General features: G+C 41.6%; 2 protein-coding genes across 11 annotated transcripts in view; one reads left to right on the forward strand and one right to left on the reverse strand.

Annotated features, from left to right (window-relative positions):
• CRACD (capping protein inhibiting regulator of actin dynamics) overlaps positions 1 to 21,361 on the forward strand; it is a 314,918-nt gene that overhangs the window by 262,004 nt on the left and 31,553 nt on the right. For 5 of the 6 annotated variants that reach the window (XM_067736076.1, XM_067736080.1, XM_067736082.1 and 2 more), the window contains 3 exons: positions 7,857 to 8,047; positions 8,699 to 8,861; positions 10,788 to 11,695. In XM_067736076.1, coding sequence (XP_067592177.1) covers positions 7,857 to 8,047; positions 8,699 to 8,861; positions 10,788 to 10,948 — 515 coding nt within the window. In that variant the 3' untranslated portion in view covers positions 10,949 to 11,695. Of the gene's footprint in view, positions 1 to 7,856; positions 8,048 to 8,698; positions 8,862 to 10,787; positions 11,696 to 21,361 lie in introns of those variants that run through there. The other variant, XM_067736077.1, reaches the window with a different exon arrangement.
• Positions 19,307 to 21,361, reverse strand: part of AASDH (aminoadipate-semialdehyde dehydrogenase) — a 35,190-nt gene continuing 33,135 nt past the window's right edge. For all 5 annotated transcript variants that reach the window (XM_067736085.1, XM_067736084.1, XM_067736088.1 and 2 more), the window contains one exon: positions 19,307 to 20,011. In XM_067736085.1, coding sequence (XP_067592186.1) covers positions 19,622 to 20,011 — 390 coding nt within the window. In that variant the 3' untranslated portion in view covers positions 19,307 to 19,621. The remainder of the gene's footprint in view (positions 20,012 to 21,361) is intronic.

A 21,361-nucleotide genomic window follows, 5' to 3' on the forward strand; every position in this document is an offset into this window, starting at 1 on the left:
TGGGTCTCTTGTAGACAGCATATATATGGGTCTTGTTTTTGTATCCATTCAGCAAGCCTGTGTCTTTTGGTTGGAGCATTTAATCCATTCACGTTTAAGGTAATTATCGATATGTTATGTTCCTATGACCATTTTCTTAATTGTTTTGGGTTTGTTATTGTAGGTCTTTTCCTTCTCTTGTGTTTCTTGCCTAGAGAAGGTCCTTTAGCATTTGTTGTAAAGCTGGTTTGGTGGTGCTGAACTCTCTCAGCTTTTGCTTGTCTGTAAAGGTTTTAATTTCTCCATAAAATCTGAATGAGATCCTTGCTGGGTAGAGTAATCTTGGTTGTAGGTTTTTCTCCTTCATTACTTTAAATATATCATGCCAGTCCCTTCTGGCTTGCAGAGTTTCTGCTGAAAGATCAGTTAACCTTACGGGGATTTCTTTGTGTGTTATTTGTTGTTTTTCACTTGCTGCTTTTAATATGTTTCCTTTGTATTTAATTTTTGACAGTTTGATTAATATGTGTCTTAGCATGTTTCTCCTTGGATTTATCCTGTATGGGACTCTCTGTGCTTCCTGGACTTGATTAACTATTTCCTTTCCCATATTAGGGAAGTTTTCAACTATAATCTCTTCAAATATTTTGTCAGTACCTTTCTTTTTCTATTCTTCTTCTGGAACCCCTATAATTCGAATGTTGGTGCAATTAATGTTGTCCCAGAGGTCTCTGAGACTGTCCTCAGTTCTTTTCATTCTTTTTACTTTATTCTGCTCTGCAGTAGTTATTTCCACTATTTTATTTTCCAGGTCACTTATCCGTTCTTCTGCCTCAGTTATTCTGCTATTGATCCCATCTAGAGTATTTTTAATTTCATTTATTGTGTTGTTCATCGTTGCTTGTTTCCTCTTTAGTTCTTCTAGGTCCTTGTTAAATGTTTCTTGCATTTTCTCTATTCTATTTCCAAGATTTTGGATCATCTTTACTCTCATTACTCTGAATTCTTTTTCAAGTAGACTGCCTATTTCCTCTTCATTTGTTAGGTCTGGTGGGTTTTTATCTTGCTCCTTCATCTGCTGTGTGTTTTTCTGTCTTCTCATTTTGCTTATCTTACTGTGTTTGGGGTCTCCTTTTTGCAGGCTGCAGGTTTGTAGTTCCCGTTGTTTTTGGTGTCTGTCCCCAGTGGCTAAGGTTGGTTCAGTGGGTTGTGTAGGCTTCCTGGTGGAGGGGACTAGTGCCCATTTTCTGGTGGATGAGGCTGGATCTTGTCTTTCTGGTGGGCAGGTCCACGTCTGGTGGTGTGTTTTGGGGTGTCTGTGGACTTATGATTTTAGGCAGCCTCTCTGCTAATGGGTGGCGTTGTGTTCCTGTCTTGCTAGTTGTTTGGCATAGGGTGTTCAGCACTGTAGCTTGCTGGTTGTTGAGTGAAGCTGGGTGCTGGTGTTGAGATGGAGATCTCTGGGAGATTTTCGCTGTTTGATATTATGTGGAGCTGGGAGGTCTCTTGTGGACCAGTGTCCTGAAGTTGGCTCTCCCACCTCAGAGGCACAGCACTGACTCCTGGCTGCAGCACCAAGAGCGTTTCATCCACACAGCTCAGAATAAAAGGGAGAAAAAGTAGAAAGAAAGAAAGAGAGAGAGAAAGAAAGGAAAAGAAGGGAGGGAGGGAGGGAAGGAAGGAAGGACGGAAGGAAGGAGGGAAGAAAGGAAGAAAAGAAAGAAAGAGGAAAGGATAAAATAAAATATAGTAAGATAAAAGTTATAAAAATAAAAAATAATTAAGAAAAAAAATTTTTTTAAGGAAAAAAACGGACGGATAGAACCCTAGGACAGATGGTGACAGCAAAGCTATACAGACAAAATCTCACACAGAAGCATACACATACACACTCACAAAACGAGGAAAAGGGGAAAAAATAGTAAATCTTGCTCTCAAAGTCCACCTCCTCAATTTGGGATGATTCGTTGTCTATTCAGGTATTCCACAGACGCAGGGTACATCCAGTTGATTGTGGAGCTTTAATCCGCTGCTTTTGAGGCTGCTTTGAGAGATTTCCTTTTCTCTTCTTTGTTCGCACAGCTCCCGGGGCTCAGCTTTGGATTTGGCCCCGCCTCTCCGTGTAGGTCGCTGGAGGGCGTCTGTTCTTCACTCAGACAGGATGGGGTTAAAGGAGCAGCTGCTTCAGGGACTCTGGCTCACTCACGCCGTGGGGAGGGAGGGGTGCGGATCCGGGGCGAGCCTGTGGCAGCAGAGGCCGGCGGGACGTTGCACCAGACTGACGTGCGCTGCGCGTTCTCCCAGGAAAGTTGTCCCTGGACCCCGGGACCCTGGCAGTGACGGGCTGCACAGCCTCCCCGGAAGGGAGGTGTGGATAGTGACCTGTGCTCGCACACAGGCTTCTTGGTGGCGGCAGCAGCAGCCTTAGCACCTCATGCACGTCTCTGTGGTCTGCGCTGTTAGCCGCGGCTCACGCCCGTCTCTGGAGCTCCTTTAAGCAGCGCTCTTAACCCCCTCTCCTCGCGCACCAGGAAACAAAGAGGGAAGAAAAAGTCTCTTGCCTCTTCGACAGGTCCAGACTTTTCCCCAGACTCCCTCCTGGCCAGCTGTGGTGCACTAGCCCCCTTCAAGCTGTGTTCACACCGCCAACCCCAGTCCTCCCCCTGCGCTCCGACCAAAGCCCGAGCGTCGGCTCCCAGCCCCGCACGCTCCAGAGGGTGAGCAGACAAGACTCTCGGGCTGGTGAGTGCCGGTCGGCACCGATCCTCTGTGCGGGAATCTCTCCGCTTTGCCCTCTGCACCCCTGTTGCTGCGCTCTCCTCCGCGGCTGCGAAGCTTCCCCCTCCGCCACCCGCAGTCTCCGCCCGCGAAGGGGCTTCTAGTGTGTGGAAACTTTTCCTCCATCACGGCTCCCTCCCATTGGTGCAGGTCCCGTCCCTATCCTTTTGTCTCTGTTTATTCTTTTTTCTTTTGCCCTACCCAGGTACGTGGGGGGTTTCTTGCCTTTTGGGAAGTCTGAGGTCTTCTGCCAGCGTTCAGTAGGTGTTCTGTAGGAGTTGTTCCACATGTAGATGTATTTCTGGTGTATCTGTGGGGAGGAAGGTGATCTCCGCCTCTTACTCTTACGCCGTCTTCCCGATTCCCCCCCATAATTCTTTCAGTCACTTTTACAAGTTTTTTTTATTGTGGTAAAAAATACATAATGTAAAATTTATTATCTTAACCATTTCTCAGTGTATAGTTCAGTAATGCTACATTCACACTGTTGTACAACCAATTTCCAGAACTTTTTCGTCTTGCAAAACTGAAACTCTGTATCCATTAATCAACTCCCGTTTTCATCTCCCCCAGCCCCTGGCAGCCACTGTTTCACGTTCTGTCTCTATGAATCTGACTACTCTAGATACCTCATATATGTGGAATCATGCAGAATTTGTCTTTTTGTGACTGGCTTCTTCCACTAAACATAATGTTTTTAAGGTTTGTCCATATTGTAGCATGTGTCAGAATTTCCTTTTTTTTAAATTAATTTTTATTGGCATATAGTTGCTTTAGAATGTTGTGTTAGTTTCTGCTGTACAGCAAAGTGAATCAGCTATACGTATACCTGTATCCCCTCTTTTTTGGGTTTCCTTCGCAGTTAGGGCACCACAGAGCATTGAGTAGAGTTCCTTGTGCTATACAATAGGTTCTCATTAGTTATCTATTAGAATTTCCTTCCTATTTAAGGCTGAATAATATCCCATTGTATGTATACACCACATTTTGTTTATTCATCTGATGATGGACATTTGGGTTGCTTCCACCTCTTGGTTATCGTGAATAGCACTGCTATGAATATGTATGTGCAAATATCTTTTCTAGATCCTGTTTTCAGTTCTTTTGGATAAATATCCAGAAGTGGAATTGCTGGATCATATGGTAATTCTATTTTTAATTTTTTGAGGAACCACCCTACTGTTTCCATAGTGGCTGCACCATTTTATATCCCACCAGCATCACTCAAGCGTTCTAATTTCTGCACATTCTGTTCAACGCCTGTTATTTTCTGGGAGATAAACACACACACACACACACACACGTGCCATTCTCACAGATGTGAGGTGATACCTCATTGTGGTTTTGATTGCATTTCCCTGATGATTAATGATGTTGAGCACCTTTTCATATGCTGTTGGTCATTTGTATGTCTTTTTAGGAGAAATGTCCATTTAAGTCCTTTGCCCGTTTTTTAATTGGGATTTTTAGTTGTTGTTGAGTTGGAGTTCTATCTTTTCAGTTACTTTTTGATAGTAAAAAGTCCTCTAGGCACCTTTAGTAACAACTATCTCATGTTAGTAATTTATATGCTGCCTCCAGTGTCATAATCAAACTCCAAACAGTATTTCAAACTAAGTGTCTCCCTCCTAATTTGGCCTGCTTTGGGCTGAAATGCCTAAAGTGGGGGTGCAGGCCTGGTCGACTTCTGCCCTTCCTCCTGGCCCAGAAACAGGCTCCATAGCTAGAGCAAAGGAAGGGAGAGAGGTGAGGCAGCAACGTTCACTGCTCTTGGGGGATGTTCAGTGCTGATTCTTCTGTGTGTTCCTCAGACCCCTCATGTGCCACCTGGGCTCTTTCTCCTCCTGCAATTCCCCTACTTCAGTGGTGCCTCCTCCAGGCAGCCCTGGGTCCCTGGTTCCCCTCCAGACTGCCCCTCTCTCCCCCATCCACATGGCTAGCACCTGAACCTCAAGCATCACTCAGTAACAGATGTCTTCCCAGCACAAACGCCTCTTCTACAGGCCCCTGGCAGCCACCGTCCTTGCCTTTGGACTTTTCCTGGTGCAAACAGAACCTCAAGTCTGTGCCCCACAGACTCCGGGAGTTTATCTGAGTGCTCTCATTAGAGATTCTCTCACTTGGCTTAGCCCCCTTTCCTCTGCTGGGGAGAGGACGTGGGAACACACCATGCTCCAACAATGTATTTCAAAGAAATTCTCTACTCTGGCTGCTTCTGCCTCAGCTCTGATTTTCCTAGGACCTTGAGGTGGCTGTTTTGGTGTCCTGAGTAGGTGATCAAGCACATCACTTCAGAACACAGGAGGAAGTGCCATTGATTATTTGTTACGACCTTTGGGGGCATCCCTGGCTGAAACTCAGGCATGGGTCCCATTTTAACATCCTGTTTTCTGTTTATTGATCCCCAACTACAATCCAGACCCGTTAGGCCCTTAATACATATTATGTGACAGCCTTTCAAAGAATCTGGTCCATAACTCCAGGATGTACTATTCAAACTACAGATCTAAGAAGATAAAAATCTGGCTAGAGATTTATCTTTTCAAATTATTTTCGTCAACTGTAAGTTTAGGCAATTATGCTTTAAAGGTATTTCGACCCTTGTGATAAACCCAGTCAAAGTTGTTGGCAGGAAACTGGCCTGTTGCTTGAATGACCTTCCCAAGCAAGTTCAGGTGAGACTCTTTTACATAACTGCTTTAAATGGAAATCACTTAGATCTGGGGAATTTGGTTTTTAGCCATTTTGCACACGTGTTACACAGCCCTTGAGTAAAAAGGTGAAACTCATTTCGTTCCAATGTACGTAAAGCTTCTCAGTTAAGTAGAATGCTCGAAGTGGTAAATATTTTTTGATGTTCTGGTTAACTAGTCAAAAACTCCTTTCAGTTTCAGTTTTAGTTTTTTAAAAATATACTTCTGAAATGTGTCGGTTTTCTTTCCTATGTTAGATCATAACTGAACCCTTATTTGGTTAGGAATACTACAATTCACAAGGCTCATTATATGAATTCTTTGTACAGCATTACAGATCTAAGAGCTGTAGAAAATTAAGGATCTGCCTGAATGTTTGTGCTTGAATTCCCAATTCGAACTTATTTTGGTTCTTTCTCCTCAATATGAAGTTCACTTAACTGAAAGCCCTGTGTGGTAAGGTCTGGAACAAAGTGTAGACTTCTGTTTGGTTTCAAAGAACAGGACTAGAATGGGCCCTTTCCCTTGGAGATAGTAAAGGATTCACTGCCAATGCCAGAATGGTTATCTCTAAAAGCGCATAATTTTTACTTGGGGAGTAGAAGGGGAGTGGGGATCATTGTCTCACAGACATAAATAACAAGAACACTCACTTTTGTAGAGCGGTTACTACATGCCAAGCACTATTCTAAATGTTTTCATACCGAGGACCTCTTTTAATCTTCACATCAGCCTGATGAGGCATGTGCCATTCTCATCTCCATTTTATGGATTAGAAAATGAAAGCTTGGAGAGGTTAAGTAGCTTTTCTAAGGTCACATAAGGTCAAACCCAGGTCTGCTCAATTCCAGAGCCCAGTTACTACTCAGTGTTTGACCCCATCTACCTGGGAAGTTTGTTGCCCCCAGTTGCATAGGCAAGACAGTCCACCACAATAAAAGCACAGACTGGAAGTCAGAAGTCCTAGGCTCAGGCTTCAGCCCGTGCACTAAGTGCTGGGTGACCGTGGTCACTGCAGTTGATGGTTATGGACCCAAGTACTCACATCTATCAAATGAGGGCACTGGGGACTCCCCTGGCGGTCCAGTGGTTAAGACTCCACGCTTCCACTGCGGGGGGCACGGGTTCTATCCCTGGTTGTGGAAGTTCCACACGCCACCCAGTGTGCCAGTAAATAAATAAAAATTTAAAGCAAAAATGAGGGCATTGGACCAAAATCACAGCTTCCCACTGTGTTCCTCAGAGTCCTGGTGCCCTCAGCAGCCCCACTAGGCTGCAGTGTCCCCTTTTCCTCTTTCATACGTTGGGATTCCACTTGTTTGGATGGAGGGGGGTGGGTGGGGACATGGAGAAGTTTCCATTGAAAAAAAATGTGAAAAAGCAATAAATAAAAGCAGGACAATGAATCAAATAACTACCTGGGTCCTCTGTAGGCCTGAGGTTTTTTGACACTTGAGACTACTTTTTCTTCCATTTTGAGGGGAGACACATGCTCCTGTTTTTTTGCCACTGATTGAATGTATTACTTTCCCACCCAGTGGAGTCACTCAGGTATTGGCACTGTATTTGTGTTAGAAAGGGATAGTTGACTATTTCTTGGCCTGATGACTGTCATAAGCTTTAGGGGATGAGGGACTGAGACAAGGGAGTAGTTAGTTTCAACGCACATCTGATTTTTTTACTGACTCTGTTGGGGAGATGTGGGGGGTGGATGCCCACACCTCCAAACAATTCTCTGACACCAGCTGGTGTCAATTCAACTCACTTCTTTCAGTCCTGACTTTCTACCTGGAGATAACATCAGATTGCACAAGTTACAGGCTCAGTCCTACCAGACTGCCCCCATCTAATTAGATGCCAATTGCAAATTTATGTTGCTCAATTAATTTGCTAGAGGGGCTCAGGGAACCACTTTACTTACTAGTTTATATATAAAGAATACAACTCAGGAACAGCCAGATGGAAGAGATGAATGGGGAAAGGGGCACAGAGCTTCCATGCTTTTGGAGCTAGTCACTCTCTCAGCACCTCCACGTGTTCCCAACTCAGAAGCTCTCCTTACCAGTCCTTTTGGCTTTTTATGGAGGCTTCATCACATAGTCGTGATCAATTAAATCATTGGCCATGGGTGATTGAACTCAGCCTCCAACCCTTCGCCCCTCCCCGAGAGCTTGGGGGTGGGACTAAAAGTTCTAACCCTCTAATCACATGATTGGGTCTATTGGCAACCAACCTCCATCTTTAGGTGCTTTCCAAAAGTTACCTCATTAGCAGAACAGAAGACACCTTTATGCTCTCATCACTTAGGAAACTGCAAGGGTTTTAGTTCTGTGCCAGAAACAGAGACAAAGACCAAATATGTATTTCTTACTGTACATCACAATATCACAGTCATTTTTCCCACAGAAAAGCCGACGCTTCAGAGCAGACACTCTTTAGACAGCTCCAAACTTGCGGAGAAAGTTGAAACCGCGCAGCCACTGTGGATAACGTTGGCACTGCAAAAGCAGAAGGGGTTTCGGGAGCAGCAAGCGACTCGAGAGGAGAGGAAGCAAGCCAGGGAGGCCAAGCAGGCCGAAAAGCTCTCCAAAGAAAACGTAAGTAGCTTAGCCTTCAGCTCTAACTTTGTTTTCCTGAGCTTGGCTCTCTCTTCTTTTGGCTGCGCTGCGCAACTTGCGGGATCTTAGTTCCCCAACCATGGACTGAACCTGGGCCCCGGCAGTGAAAGGGCCGAGTCCTAACCGCTGGACCGCCAGGGAGTTCCTGAGCTTGGCTCTTTTAGTTCACAGGATTTAAGACGACAATAACAAAACAAGGCTAGCTGAGAGTGGTGGAGAATACTTAGACAGTAGAGCAATAAGCTGACCACTGTTAGGACAAGGAGGCGTTTTAGGTTAGAAATTTGGTTTCCTTATGCTCTTCGGTTAGCCTGATTTGGCAGAATCCGCTCACACAGGTTATATGAGAAATACAAGCAGCATTTTATTTGAGCAGTGAGTCGAGAGGAAATTAGGAATCTTGCTCTGTGGCCCTGACGGTGTAGTTAATTTGAAGGGCTCTTCTGGGAGAGTATGTAACGTCCCCTCTTCGGGACATGTGCACTGAGCGGCTCGGTGGTTGAGCACACACTGCTCCCCCTTGCAGTCTGGCCCCTCCTCTGGGACCAGAGAATGGGGGCTGGCCAATGGAAGCCTCCAAGGCCTTGCCTTGCATGGTCAGTCTCCCCCTGACTTTCTCTGTCCATCCAGGTCAGTGTCAGCCCGCAGCCTGGAAGCAGCAGTGTCAGCAGAGCTGGTTCCCTGCACAAGTCCACCACTCAGCCAGAAGAGAAGAAGCCAGAGACAGCAGCGTCCAGGCTCGAGCGCCGAGAACAGCTGAAAAAGGCCAACACTCTTCCTACATCTGTGACAGGTAGAGAACAGGTCCATTTCTATTTAACCGTACTTAAAAGTTTTTCTTCTTAGGGTGTGTTTTATTTCCTCTAGCGTCATAACTAGCACAGCATTTTAGGCATTTCAGAGCACAAGCTGTCTCACAACCCCATTCATCAACTCTGACAGTGATAAAGCTCGTCTGATAAAGATCATCAGAAACTCACCCACTATCAGTGGTGTGATGATAAACTTTTAACAATCAGTTCTTCAGGGAGTGGAGAGACCTCTGATTTGTAGTATTTGCTGTGGTGTAAATACTCCCAACCATGGCTAATTTCAGGCTACTAATGTGATATCAAGTGACTCTTCCTGAACCTTTAACAAGGTGATATGAGCCCTCTCCAACTCCACTGCCTGTAGTCCAACAAAATTAGGTTTATTAACTTCCTGCAGCAAGGAAGACTGCACACCATAAGAACCTTCTAAACAAAACAAGAGATAACATTATATTAGGATTCAGGGGAAAGGGTGAATTTTAGGTAAAATTTAAATGAAGCAGTGACTCAAAGCAAAGTAGTTGGTATCAAGCCTGAGCTGAAAAGTGGACTCAGGAGCCTGTTTCCTTTGACACCACAAACTTAAGGTAAATGTGAGGAAGCTGTATTGGAAAACCCCTACCTGGAGCTGTGCTCCAGTTGGAAATGGAAATTGTTTCTCTGAATCATGGTCATCCAAGTGGCTCAGATGCTCCAGGCAAAAGTGGGGTGGTCCCTGGTCCCTTCTCACTGATGTGATTTCAGACAGCAAATTTCTGACCCAGGTGTGACTTTACAGAGCAAAGTTGTTGTGCTCTAAGTCCTTGATGTTAATTAACAACAGCAGTGTTTATATGTTCATGACACATAGGAGACACATGCACGTTAAAAAAAACTCTTTATTCTGTTAAAAGATAAAATGATCCAATGATGTTTGTAACTATTTCTGTGTTACATATCACTTGGAGGATGGAGGGTCTGAAAGAACTTCCTCTCAGGGGTTATTAGGGCATCTGTTTTCCCACTAGGCAGCCCTGTTCCTCAGAGGACACCCAACTTCTGGACCCAAGATTTTTTTATGCCTTGGATACCTGCTAGCTGAGGTCTGGAAATGTAAAGAGGTCTCACTATTAAAGCTATATTTACTATTTGGTGAGGAGAAAAAAACTTTATATTTGAAAACCACTTTGGAGCATTTTCTCAAGAACCTCCAAGGGCATTATTTCGTTTGATCTTATACTCAGGAATTAAGGATTCTAAACATCATATTGGTGTGTGTCAAGAGAGAATTCTTGCAGAATAGTGAAAGCTCCAAAGTCAAAGAGATCAACCTCTGTCTGCCTGGTTTCTTAGAAGTACCAAAGGGTTGATGCAATTCAGAGCTGGCTCCACCACACAAAGCCTCACCACACAAAGGGACGCTCACCACACAAAGCCTCTAAGGTCTGATAAATAGTGATAGGATGCAAAGGAATTGTCAGAGGAGTCTGAGTGATAAGAGCTGGCAGGATCCATGGGCCTCAGAGGGAGGAGGGACCCAGGGCATGCTTGGTAGAGGAGGTAGCTTTTAACCTCACCAGCTAACAGGTTCAAACTTCAAACTACTTGGTTTAAGCTTTTTCTTCATGAAATTGACTGGTTGTATGCCTAGAATCACAGAATTTACCTCTTATTATTACACAGGCATAGCTTCTGTGCACAGAGAAAATTAGGTTTCTAGAAATTCTCTGAAATTAGAATTGACTGCACTGTGATCACCATAATTCTGTATGTAACAGTTATGATCACGTAGCTTTCTTTCTCTAATTCTTCTCGCCAAAGATACCCAGTGTTTCACTGGGTTTTCCTTTCTGAATCTCATACTTCTGCTAAATCAAAATGTGGCTCTGACTTATTCCTTTCTCCTTTTCCTTCAAAATGCAATCTAGTGGAGATCTCTGATTCGGCTCCCCCAGCACCACTGGTGAAAGAAGTCACAAAGAGATTCTCTACCCCAGACGCTGCCCCCGTGTCAACAGAACCAGCCTGGCTGGCTTTGGCCAAAAGGAAAGCCAAGGCCTGGAGCGACTGTCCACAGATTATTAAGTAAAGAGTGACTCTTATCCATTCCTACTGCCAGTTATTGGCTCTTCTCTTGCCCTTTTTATTTATTTATTTTTTATATGAGGTAAAGAAAGAAACGAAGCTAGGGAAAAGCAGCATGTTTTATAGGCTCTAAAATAATGTTCAGAAACTGAACTGGTGGTGTTCCTTGTAAAGAGTGTATTTGCACAGCCCTAGGTCCTGGTGCCTTGAGGTCCTCCTAATTCTAAAGAGAAAATTCCGTCCTAGGGACCACATGAAGCAAAATCTCCAGACTGAGAACTTCTCACGAGCGCCTGCCACACCCATTCCATGGCCCTTCCACACACGTACACCCACACACCACTCAGAACATGTACTTTTGCCAATCTTTGTAATAGTTTTCTCGATTCTGTACTCCTGTTTCTTTGTTCCAAACCATTTACCATGTGCTTGGGGATTTCTACCCTTTTCTGTAGTAATAGTGAAAGGATCTTATATAAACAAGAGTGCCCATTTGCCTGAATGCAGTGAGTAACTGGGAATTGCAAGTAAAAGTCTGGCTCCCAACTCTTTGCCCATGTCTGCTTCTCATGATTTTGCCCCAACAGGAAACTGTAACACAGACAGCGAGTCCATTGACTCTTCTACCGCACTGTTGAGCTACGGGCCCCGTTATACCACAACTCTCCTCAAGGACACGTTAACCATTTGGCCCAGCTGGCTCCTAGGGAACATTTTTATTTAAAATGATTAAAAAAAAAAAAAAAAAGAAGCTACAAATTCTCTGTCTCTGAGAATCCCCATCTAGTGCAGTTGTTCTTAAGAAGTTCAGGCTCCCTCCCAGACCTACTCAATCATCAGAGATCCTGTGAGGATGGGGCCAGATGTGTATATTCTGGTAAAAACTCTTCAGATACTTCCGGTATATCACAGAGGTTGAGAAGTGTGGGACACACTGCTTCTAGTGTAATCTAGATTTTAAAACTCTGAACGGGAGGCTCATGTCACCCAAAGCAGCAAAAGTGAGACAGGAAAAATAATAAAACAACCCCCCCAAACCAGCCATTTATTACAGGGTATAAGAGTCTTATTGACATTACATGTCTCTGAAAATCTTTTAAATCTTTAGGGAAAGTTAACAGTAAGACAAGATTTGAAGTCTTTGTACTAAAGGACTTCCTGTGGGAAGTTTCTTTCTTTACCATAATCAAGTAATTCATATTTAGAGTCAAATGTTCAATAGCATTTATAATGTAGAGCATTCACCTTGCTACCTTTAAAAACATCTCAGAGTTTTAAGTGGCCTTGTTGTTATACACGTGATAAAAAAAAGGACTTGGCAATTTAAAAGCCACATATGTTCACTTTTATTTCCCTAAATTTGCTTTACATGACACACAGAAATACAGCAAACCCACACATTGCTGGTACTAACCTACATTTCGTGGTGTTGGCATATTACCTTTTTCTTCAATCCTGACTTCAAAATCTAAGTACAAATCCTTTGCCTAGTACAGCAGGGGAAGGAATTACATCCTTTTCTCCTCTCCTACAAAAACACATTAGTATTTTATTAGTATCATTTTCCTCTATGCTTACTCAATAGACAGTGTGCTGTTACACTATTATGTACCTTAAAGAAAGGATGACAGCAAAGTTATTTACCATATACAAGGCATTTTCTTTCTGGAAACGATGGCTCAGCCTCATGGTAGCAGCTGGCATGTGTGGTGAAGTGGATAGTTGTACTTTTGCAAGTTGGAGTTAATATTATATATAGTGGACCCTCAGACTGTTAAGAATCAATGGAACGTTAACTTTTTTTATGGCTATGAGAAGCAATTAATATTCCACTGCATGTTTTCCACAGTGATGTTCATTTCTAAATCAAATATGTAGACATTTGTTAGTTTCAATGATTTCCTCACTAATATAACACTTCTTAATAGGAATCTCTCCACCTAGAGCCCTGGAATTATACTGCTACATTAATTCTTCTGCATTGTCTTCTTCTGTCATCCTGTCAGCTTTGAATAATATCACAGTAATGGCAGAGAACAGGTGCATAAATCAGATCATTAACAAAGAATAGTAGACAAGTCAACTCTGTACTGGCTTACCTACCACTGATCCCATACAAAGGAGGAGAAATACCTCAGTTAAAAAATTTCCATCAAAATCTTTTTTAAGAGTAATACTGAGGAAAGTATACTGGAAGTAAGTCATAACACTTACTTCCAACAACTTCTAAAGGCTACATGTTTAATATTTCATGTAAAAACTACTCCTACTTTGCACTAAATACCAATGAAGTGTTATTTTGCTTTAGTTGTGTTGCAGTCTTTTCTGATCAACAAACTATGGGGGAAATTCTATAAAGCATATAAAAAATTCAAGACTTAAAAGAAATGAATGATTACTAGTTAAATACACAAGTTTTTTTTTTTTTTAATTTAAACAAACATACACTTCTCCTGGCAAGGTTATAGATGATTAACCTCTGTTCATAAGACATATTACAAAACTAGAGGTTTTTTCTTTACTTTTTTAATTTTTCAAGTGCAATTGTTTCTTATACATTAATTACTATTAAATTATCATTTTAGCCAGTTATTAGCAAATTGTAGTATGTATTCATTGTCTCTTCTTGTGATGTTTAGTTTTAATTGCTTATTTTAAAGCAGAAACATTAGAGTTACAATTGTCTTGCAATATTTTTATCAACAATAAAATGAAGTAGAGACTTAACAATAAAAATACCTTAGTGTGATTTTATTATTATTTTGAGATTTTGGTTGTATAAAGTTTTAATGTAAAATGTCCATTATTGAAGGAAAAAGATCTTTCAATAAAAAATACCCACAAGATCTTCGGCACTGATGGAATTTCAAGCTGAAGTTTTTACTGATTTCAATGACCATCTATAGAAAGCTTATATTTATACAAAGCTTTTGTTGAGAAAGAAAAATTTCAAGGCATTTTATATGGTACCTTATTATACTTTTAACTAGATGTTTTTGGAGAAAAATAATGAGTAGGGACAAATAAAATGTTTATCTCAATCCTAAACTGGAATTGAATGGTCTGGCATCTCAGACAAAATGATCCTACAACCTCTTTACTCAAAGCGTGGGCCATGGAACAACAGCATGGGCACAAGCCAAGAGCATGTGAGAAACGCAGCTTAGGGCCGCAGACCAGACCTACTGACTCACGAGGCCAGACAAGGGCAAAGTGAGTGACGTGAGCAAGGCACTTGCCTTGGGTGCCAAAAAACCAAGTAATCAAGAGGAATGCTATTTTAATGCAATATTTTAAAAATCAAGGTTAACGCAAATTCCATGATGAACAAATATCAAAATTTTAAATAAAGACAGGGTCAGTATTACTGATTTTTCCTTTTGCCTCAGTCTCCAGTGTGGCTAAGCCAAGCCCCCCTCCTTCCAGCCCTCTCAATTGTAATGTGCATTTAGCAAGAGCTCCAGGTGGTTAATACATTAAAGATGAATCCACACGGGTCTAAAACCTAGCAGAAGATATGTTCTTTTGGGCCACCTATGGCCTCAATCCCCTTTCTGTGTTTGCGGAAATCTCTACCTTGTGGGTCTTGGTAGAGGGCAGCACTCACCTCCTACCACAGTTGAAATGCCTGTTAGGTGCCTTCCTATACTCTCTCGTGGGCATAACAACATGTTTCACTTCAAATTGGAAGGGACTGTGGTTTGGGAGCAACTGACCAAAAGATGGGGGGACTGTGAGGAAGTCTGGCAGTGGTAGGAAACAGTGTCCAGCGTTAGTGGGGTCAGCCATAAGGTAATAAGCATTTAGAGCCTCAAGGACAGCAGCTACTTCTGGCCAAAATGATATGATTTCAGGCATTCATTGCTTCTGGCTGTATATAGCTCTAGCCCTCTTTGTAATTCTGCAAGAGACTCAATATTCTTCTAAAAATTCATTCTGGAGGGACTGGCCAAGACAGTGGAATAGAAAGATGCTGAGCTCACCTTCTTTCATGGGCACACCAAAATCACAGCTATTTGCAGAATAACCTTTGATGAAAAAGACCAGAACCGTCCAGAAAAGATCTTCTACAACTAAAGACATAAAGAAGGAAACACAACAAGATGGGTAGAAGGGTAGGATTTGTGATATAGTCAAGTCCCATACCGCTGGAAGGAAAACCCAAATATAGGAGAATAACTACATTGCAGAGGTTCTCCCAAAGCACTATGAGGTCTGAACCCCACATCGGGCTCCCCAGCCTAGGGGTCCTGCACCAGGAAGACAAGACTCCAGAGCATTTTGCTTTGAAGGCTAGTAAGGTTTACTTTCAGGAGTCCCAGAGGGCTAGGGGAAAGAAAGACTTCACTCTTAAAGGGCACACACAAAATCTCACATGATCCAGGACCCAGAGCAAAAGCAGTCATTTGATAGAAGCCTGGGTTAGACCTACCTGCTGATCTTGGAGAGTCTTCTAAAGAGGCAGGAGGCAGCTGCAGCTCACCCTGGGGACATAGACACTGGTGGCAGCCATTCTTGGGAGTTCCTTCTACCACATGGACATTGGTGTTGGCAAGGGCCATTGTCAAATCCTCCCTCTGGTTTTTAGCCCCAAGACCCAGCCGTGCCCTGGCCGTGCTGTCCAGGCAGCCAGTTCTAGCCTCTGGACCAGCCTCAGCCACCAGGGGGCAGACACCAGATGCAAGAAAACCACAATCCCACAGGCTGCAGACCCATCCAGCCCATCAGTAGGCCAGAGCATGTCCTGGGACTCTCTGGGCCTGGGTCCTGGCCCTGGCCACTAGCAGGCCAACATAAGCTCTGGGACATCGCAAACCCCATACCCAACTGTGTCAGGAACAGCCCCTCCCCCTTCCCCCCCCAGCGATCTGACAACTGATCTGGGACCACTGGCCTTGCATCCAGACTCCAGGACCTGGCTCTGCCTACCAGTAGACCAGTACTAACCCCAGGACTTTGCTTCACCCACCATAGGATAGGCAACAGCCCTGGTGTTTTCTAGACCCTGACTCTACCCACCAGTGAGCCAGCACTAGCCCTGGGGCCCCTGGGGTTCTGCAGTCAGCCATCTTGTGACCTGGTCATGCCAACCAGTGGCCAGCAGCCTCTGCACAGGGCAGGGCTTAGCAACCAACCTGAACAGGGGCCAACCAAGCCTACCAGACGGCCCACATAGTTAGCTCACCACAACAGAAGGACCCACACAGCCCTCATAGCAGGAAACCACCAGAGCATATAGCTTGGGTGATTAAGCGGGGAATGCACTGCTGGGACACATAGGACGTCGCCTACAGGAGGCCACTTCTCCAAGGTCAGGAAACATAACCAACCTACCAGAAACATAAAAATGCAAACAGCAACTTAGGCAAATGAGGCAACAGAGGAACATGTTCTAAATGAAGGAACAAGATAAAACCCCACAAGAAAAACTAAATGAAGTGGAGATAGGCAAATACCCAAAAAAGAGCTCAGGGCAATGATTATAAAGATGATCAGAGAACATGGGAAAAGAATGGATACATAGAGTGAAAATTAAAAGTTTTTAACAAAGAGCTAGAAAATATAAAGAATAACCAAACAGATGAAGAACATGACAACTGAAATTAAAAATACACTAGAAGGATCAATAGTAGACTAAATGATACAGAGAAACAGATCAGTGAGCTGGAAGACACAGTAGTGGAAATCATTGATGCTGAACAGAAAAAAGAAAGGAAAAGAAATGAGGACAGTATAAGAGACCTCTGGGACAACACTGAGTGCACTAATATTCTCATTATAGGGGTCCCACAAGGAGAAGAGTGACAGAAAGTGACTGAGAACATATCTGAGACATAATAACTGAAAACTTCCCTAACCTGGGAAAGGGAACAGACATCCAAGTCCAGGAAGCACCGAGAGTCCCATACAAGATTAACCCAAAGAGGAATACACTAAAACATGTTGTAATTAAAATGTCAAAAATTAAAGACAGAGACAATATTAAAAGCAGCCAAAGAAAAACAACAAATAACATAGAAGGGAACTCCCATAAAGCTATTGGCTGACTTTTCATCAGAAACTCTGCAGGCCAGAAGGGCAACATATTTAAAGTGATAAAGGAAAAAACCCACAACCAGGAATACTCCCAGCAAGGCTCTCATTCAGATTTGATGGAAAGATCAAAATCTTTACAGACAAGCAAAAGCTAAAAGAGTTCAGCACCACCAAACTTACAAGAAATATTTAAGGAACTTCTCTTAACGAATAAGAAACGGCCACAACTAGATAAATGAAAATTATGAAATGAAAAGACTCGTTGGTAAAGGCAAACATACAGTAAAGGTAGGAAATCATCCATGCACAAAGTTAGCAGGGAGGTTAAGAGAGTAGTAAAATCATCTATATCTAAAATAAGCAGTTAAGGGTTACACAAAACAATCAGAGGTAAAATATGATACCAAAAATAATAATTGTGAGGGGAGGAGAATACAAATGCAGGATTGTTAAAATGTATTTGAAATTAAGAGATCAACAACATAAAACAATCATGTATAAATACAGATTACTATATAAATACCTCATGGTAGCTACAAGCCAAAAATCTATAATAGATACACAAAAGAAGAGAAAAGGAATCCAAACATAACACTAAAGATAGTCATCAAATCACAAGAGAACAAAAGAAGGAACAAAACAGCCCTACAAAAAAACCCTAAAATAATTAACAAAATGGCAATTAGAACATACATATAATTACTTTAATTGTAAATGGACTAAATGCTCCAATCAAAAGACACAGAGTGGCTGAATGGATTAAAAGAAAAAAAAAGACCCATATATATCCCGCTTTCCTGCCTACAGGAGACTCACTTCAGATCTAAAGACATACACAGATTGAAAGTGAAGAGATACAAAAGGTATTGAACACAAATGGAAATCAAAAGAAAGCCAGGGTAAGTAGCAATACTTATATATGATAAAATAGATGTTACAATAAAGACTGTTGGAAGAGACAAAGAAGGACACTACATAATGATCAAGGGATCAATTCAAGAAGACATAACAACTGTAAATATATAAACACCAACATAGGAACACCAAAATACATAAAGCAAATACCAGCAGACATAAAGGGAGAGATCAATAGTAACACAATAATAGTAGGAAAGTTTTACACCCCAATTACATCAATGGACAGATCATCCAGACAGAAAATCAGTAAGGAAACACTGTGTCTTAAATGACACATTAGACCAGATAAGACTTAATAAACACATTTAGAACATTCCATCCAATAGCAGCAGAATACATTGTTTTCAAGTGCACATAGAACACTCTCCAGGATAAATCACATGCTAGGCCACAAAACAAGCCTCAGTAAATTTAAGAAAATTGAAATCATATCAAGCATCTTTTCCAACCACAACGCTAGAAGACCAGAAATCAACTACAAGAAAAAAATTGCAAAACCACAAACACGTGGAGGCTAAACAATATGCTACTAAAAAACCAATGGATCACTGAAGAAATCAAAGAGGAAATTTTAAAAAAATACCTGGAGACAAATGAAAATGAAAAACAATGATCCAAAATCTATGGGACACAGCAAAAGCAGTTCTAAGAGAGAAGTTTATGGCAATACAAGCTTATCTCAGGAAATGAGAAAAATCTCAAACAACCTAACCTTACATCTAAACTAGAAAAAGAACAAACAAAACCCAAAGTTAGTATAAGGAAATAAATCATAAAGATCAGAGCAGAAATAAATGAAGGAGACTTAAAAAACAATAAAATGAAACTAAAAGCTGCTTCTTTGAAAAGCTTAAAAAAAAAACAGATAAACCTTTAGCCAGACTCATCAATAAAAAAAAGAGAGAGGGCCCAAATCAATAAAATCAAAAATGGAAAAGAAGAAGTTACAACTGACACCACAGAAATATTAAAGATCATAAGAGACTACTACAGGGACTTCCCTGGTGGCACAGTGGTTAAGACTCCCTGCTCCCAGTGCAGGGGGCCTGGGTTCGATCCCTGGTCAGGGAAGTAGATCCCACAAGCATGCCACAACTATGAGTTCGCATGCTACAACTAAGGAGCCCGTGAGCCACAACTAAGGAGCCCACGTGCCGCAACTAAGGAGCTGGCGAGCTGCAACTATGGAGGCTACGTGCTGCAACCAAGGAGCCCATGAGCCACAACTAAAGGAGCCTGCCTGCCCCAACTACGACCTGGTGCAACCAAATAAATAAATAAATAAAATATAAAAATAATAATAAAAAATTTTAAATTATGGAAACTAATTTGATAAATAGATCCTTTCTTTGAAAATCTTGTTATGAATCTCAGTATAAATGAGTGAATGGTGTATTACATCACAGACTAATTTTTTAACCCACCAAGTATATTCTGATCTTTTTTTCCAGAAGTCTTTTATAAAAAACCAAGTAGAACATCTGTAGCCTAATTAAAAGAAACTGTCACTTAACATATTGATGTGTTTTGTTCTATAATTCCTTTTAAAAGCATTTGTTGCTCCTATAGGAAGTAAAATACGGTTGTTTTCCAATAAAGTGTAATAGACAAGTTTCTTAAACAAAATATAATCTTTAACATAAAATAAGACTATCCACATGCTCCATAATGTAAAATATTTTCAAACATCTCACAGATATTTTCTAGTAAAGACTGTCCTTCATTATCTTTGATTGCCACCCAATAAATCCAGACAATAAACATAATTATTTCTACATCCAATAATAAGCATTGATTCCCAGACCACAGGAGAAGAGAAAACTTCTCCAGGAAGTTGATACACACTTTGCAACTCTCCACTCTTAGATTCCAAGATCCATAGCTTCCCATCAGTAGATGCTGCTGCCAGCAACACTTCATTGCCACGACTGTGGTTATGGAAAGCAAATGGTGTTGAATACACCCTTGAAGTAGTTTCAAATTTCCATTGGAGGTGACCTTTCATACTACAACAGTAGATAAAGCAATCATGGGAACCAAAAAATATTTCTTGCTCTGATGCTGAGGTACATGGGGATGAAAAGATTGGTCCATTGGTAGAGAACTGCCAAATCTGAAGGGTGATAAAGGCAAAAATAATTCATTCATCTCATTTCCACAATTCTATAAAGCTTTTTGAAATTCTTAATAAAATGTGAGAGACGCAGGCTACTGAATGGTACATAGAGAAAATAATGGCTTTCTCCCAAAAGTAGCACCCTCAGATTAGACCTCTGTCCCAATGGTAAAATCTAGCACAAAACCCACCAGTGAGTGTCCTTATTACATAAATCACCGCTATGCATAATATTATGAAGTAAAATTCATTTCGAACCCCATTCAAAAGTTATTACTTATATGTTCAGAGACACTTATTTCAAAGAAAAAACTACACAGTTTTCAGTGTATGTTATTAAAAATTGTATCTTATTCTGGTCTCCTAATGGAGGAATAAGGGGGTAAGTAGGCTGAAAGGAAAAGTTTATGTGCAATAATTTAAAGCTTTAAACAAAGAGCTATGAGTTGTGTGTCTACCCTGTAGATATATACACTGTTTGCTTATTTCAAAGCTACTATAGATTAACCTGTCAGCCATACTTCAAAGAAAACACACAAGGAAGAAAAAGCTTAAGTCTAAGATAGTGTTTACAAATCCATAGTAATAGCAGTACAGTAAAAGCAAAATAAAAAGAGTGGGTATATTCACGAAATATGATTTGTAATCTCAATTCTGTCCCTGACTTGGACAAAATCACTTTAATCTTTTTTTGGTTCATTCAGAAAAGGTAAAAAAAAGGGGTAATAGCATTTGCTGCTTTTTAGAAATCCAAAGGTGAGAATATATTCAAATTACTTTGTAAATAAAAAATATTAAGTGAACTTAATAAAAGATTTCATCACAAAGTAATTGTCACACAGAACAAAAGAAACTGTTAGGCTATGAGGGGTGAATGTAGAATAAAAAGCACCCAAAGTCAACTCTAGCCAGCAATGGGCTAACTTACGTTGGAGCTAGTACACTCTCAAGTCCACAAAATAATCCCCAAAATCAAAAACACAGAAGTTGTGCCACAGTCACTTATGGGTAAAGAAGTAGAGATTATTATCCCAACGAAAGACCTATTATGACTCAGAAGGAGCCTACCCTGCCGATCATGAAGTTGAAGATGGAACTTCCACACAATGCAAATTGGGTTATGTAACAGATTTAGGTTTTCATAGAAAAAGCAGGAGTTTATTTCAATGTTCACAATCGGAATAGAGGTTATAATAAAGTTGGCTAAAAACTGATAACATGGGCTTCCCTGGTGGCGCAGTGGTTGAGAGTCCGCCTGCCAATGCAGGGGACACGGGTTCAAGCCCCGGTCCGGGAAGATCCCGCATGCCACGGAGCGGCTGGGCCCATGAGCCATGGCCACTGGGC

The sequence above is a fragment of the Pseudorca crassidens genome, chromosome 4, assembly GCF_039906515.1.
Source record: "Pseudorca crassidens isolate mPseCra1 chromosome 4, mPseCra1.hap1, whole genome shotgun sequence".
Classification (NCBI taxonomy): domain Eukaryota; kingdom Metazoa; phylum Chordata; class Mammalia; order Artiodactyla; family Delphinidae; genus Pseudorca; species Pseudorca crassidens.